This window comes from Helianthus annuus, chromosome 15 (assembly GCF_002127325.2).
Source record: "Helianthus annuus cultivar XRQ/B chromosome 15, HanXRQr2.0-SUNRISE, whole genome shotgun sequence".
NCBI lineage: Eukaryota > Viridiplantae > Streptophyta > Magnoliopsida > Asterales > Asteraceae > Helianthus > Helianthus annuus.
The window spans coordinates 110,895,371-110,898,083 of NC_035447.2; the positions used below are offsets into that span (position 1 = coordinate 110,895,371).

A 2,713-nucleotide genomic window follows, 5' to 3' on the forward strand; every position below is an offset into this window, starting at 1 on the left:
ACGCCAACTGATTTTAAGAACTGGAGCCAGTCGGTTAGGCTTTATATTGGTGACCGTGATGCACAACTTGTTATAGATTGTTTGAAAGAAAGATCGGAGAGCTTACCAGACTTTTACTATGAGTTTGTGGTTGAGAAAGGGCAATTGAGGTCGATTTTTTGGGCAGATGAAATTTCCAAGATAACTATGAGGTGTTTGGTGATGTGTTAGCTTTTGATGCGACTTATCACACTAACAAGTAAGGTTTTGCAAACTGGCACTTTTTTCCCCTTTAACATATTATTACCTTTTGTTTTTTTTCTTTGTCATGCAGGTACAACATGATTTTTGTTCCTTTCACTGGTGTTGATAATCATAAACAATGTGTGACATTTGGTGCTGGCTTGCTATTCAATGAAACCACCGAGTCTTACAAGTGGTTACTTGAATCATTTCTGAAGGCACACAAGAAGCAACCAAAGTTAGTTCTGACGGACCAGGACCCTTCAATGAAAGCTGCCATTTAAGAGGTTTTCACAGATGCTCGGCACCGCCTTTGCATGTGGCATATTATGAAAAAACTTCCAACCAAGGTTTTATTAATTTATCAATCTTGTTTGAGAAGTTTTTATTTTGTTACTTCTTTTAACAGCTTGGGGTCCTATTATTTATAGATTCATGGAGACCTATTACAAAACTCTGAGTTAAGGGCATTGATGCATCGTTTGGTGTGGAGTATTCACATGAAACCATCTACATTTGAGACGTGTTGGCAACTTTTGATGGAGGAATATGGGTTACAAGATCACGACTGGTTGAATGATATGTACTCAATTAGGGACCAATGGGTACCTGCCTACTTCCGTGATATCCCAATGTGTTTTCTGATGAAGACCACATTAAGATGTGAAAGCTCTAACTCAAGCTTCAAGGTCAACTCTACTAGTGCTAACACACTAGTTCAGTTCATGCTATGTTATGAAACTAGGATAGACAATCAGCGTTACAGGCAACGTGTTGTAGAGTTTAAAACCTCATCTAGTGTATTCATGGACAGTACTGATTTAGCTATCGAGAAGCACGCTTTAGAGCTGTACACACATGCAATTTTCACAGAGGTAAGAAAAGAGATATACAAGGGGAAGTTGTTTTGTTACATTCTAAACACGGAGGATTGTGATGATGTTCGTGTTTACTATGTGAATCAGTTGGACAAGCGAAGCAGTGCAACCAACACATTCACGGTAACTGTGCTGTATCTTTATAATGACATCTTTTGTTTAAGATTTCATTATGCTTTTTTTCACAGAAGCTTAATAATGTGTTTTGGTGTTTTTGTAGGTTAAACTTGAGTTGAGAAATCAGTCGGTCTCTTGTTCATGCAACAACTTCATCCGTATTGGATATCTGTAGGCACATCTTTTGTGTTTACCGGGTAAACAATATTGAAAAAATCCCTGCCCAGTTTGTTGTTAAGCGTTGGACTAGGGACGTGCTCCCCAAAAGTATATTTTCTATTGAGCGTCGATACGGCGTTGACACCCGTCCACAAGCTGCTGCGAGAAGTCAGATTCTTGATATTGTAACCGAATGCGTAGACGCATTAAGAAGTGATGTTGGAGGACTTTCTACTTTCGCTGAGCAGATAAAGGAACTGAAATCCAAGTTACTAAATGGAGGACCAGTTGATGACGAAGCCAAGAATGATAACTATGCTGCTGTTGAAGAATTGCTTGGTGTTTCTTTAGATGGGGACGTAACTCTCAACAATCCAGACGGGATCAGGAACAAAGGATGCGGCAAACGTCGACGATTGTCTAGAGCATCGCAGGATGGAACGAGCAACTCTGCTGTCAAACCTCCCAAAACACCAAGGCTTTGCCGAACATGTATGAAGTACGTGACTGGGCATGATTCAAGAAATTGCAAGAAAAAGAAGAAGAATAAATCGGGTAACGAGGATGAGGACTCAAGCTCTGCGAGTCAGGAGTCCACTTGATTTGGTATTTATTTTGATGTGTGTGCTGTGTGTGTTTTGAAAACTTGTATGACGCCAGCTTTTTGGTCTCCATTTTAGTGGAGCGGAACTAAACTTTGATCATCCCTTTTGTATTTTTTGGGCTACCTTTTTGTAGATGCACATGTTTGCATGTGTAGATTATCTGAAAATGGATGCACATGCATACATTTGCATGTTAGGATGTATGTGGGTTTGGTATGTAGGACGGTTTTCAGTTTAATGACTATGGTTTAATTGATCAGTTTGCATTATGAAATGATATGCACAATGTTTGCGTGAAAACTAAACGTTGTTTGTTCAGTTTTTTGCCATTTTTTGTCGACATTTTTGGTTGAAGCTGAGAATTTTGTATGTTATGGTTTTTTTTTGTTTTTTTTTCACCATGTTACATTTTTTTCCCCTGAGATTTTTGTAGATTTTTGCTGTGTTGAATCTGAGAATTTTATATCTTATGGATTTTCTGGTTTTGTTTTTATTCCAAGTTATACATATAATTAGTCAGAAAATGACCCATTTCATTACAAAAAATAGTAATCAAATAAAAGAATTTAAACACATATAGTATTTTGTAGTTTTTTTTTTTGTTTTTGTGTTTTTTATTTTATAAAACACAAGCCGTTTTTTTTCTTAAAGAGATAATATATCTGGATGAAGGCTGGATGAATATTACTTGTTACTGTAACAAATTTTATATATTATACATAAAGTAACATT

At 37.0% G+C, this 2,713-nt stretch overlaps 1 protein-coding gene across 1 annotated transcript; it reads left to right on the plus strand.

Annotated features, from left to right (window-relative positions):
• The first annotated feature begins 319 nt into the window (after positions 1–319).
• Positions 320–2,035, plus strand: LOC110910067 (protein FAR1-RELATED SEQUENCE 5-like). The gene is made up of 3 exons (XM_022154787.2): positions 320–572; positions 654–1,223; positions 1,321–2,035. Exons 1-3 carry the CDS (start codon positions 540–542, stop codon positions 1,390–1,392), a joined length of 675 nt encoding a protein of 224 aa, XP_022010479.1. The 5' UTR covers positions 320–539; the 3' UTR covers positions 1,393–2,035.
• Positions 2,036–2,713: the final 678 nt, after the last annotated feature.

Coding starts and splice junctions, on each gene's coding strand:
- LOC110910067 (XM_022154787.2), top strand. CDS start 540: ATGTGGCATATTATGAAAAAACTTCCAACCAAG. Junction 573..653: donor TGAAAAAACTTCCAACCAAG/GTTTTATTAATT, acceptor TATTATTTATAG/ATTCATGGAGACCTATTACA. Junction 1,224..1,320: donor GTGCAACCAACACATTCACG/GTAACTGTGCTG, acceptor GTGTTTTTGTAG/GTTAAACTTGAGTTGAGAAA.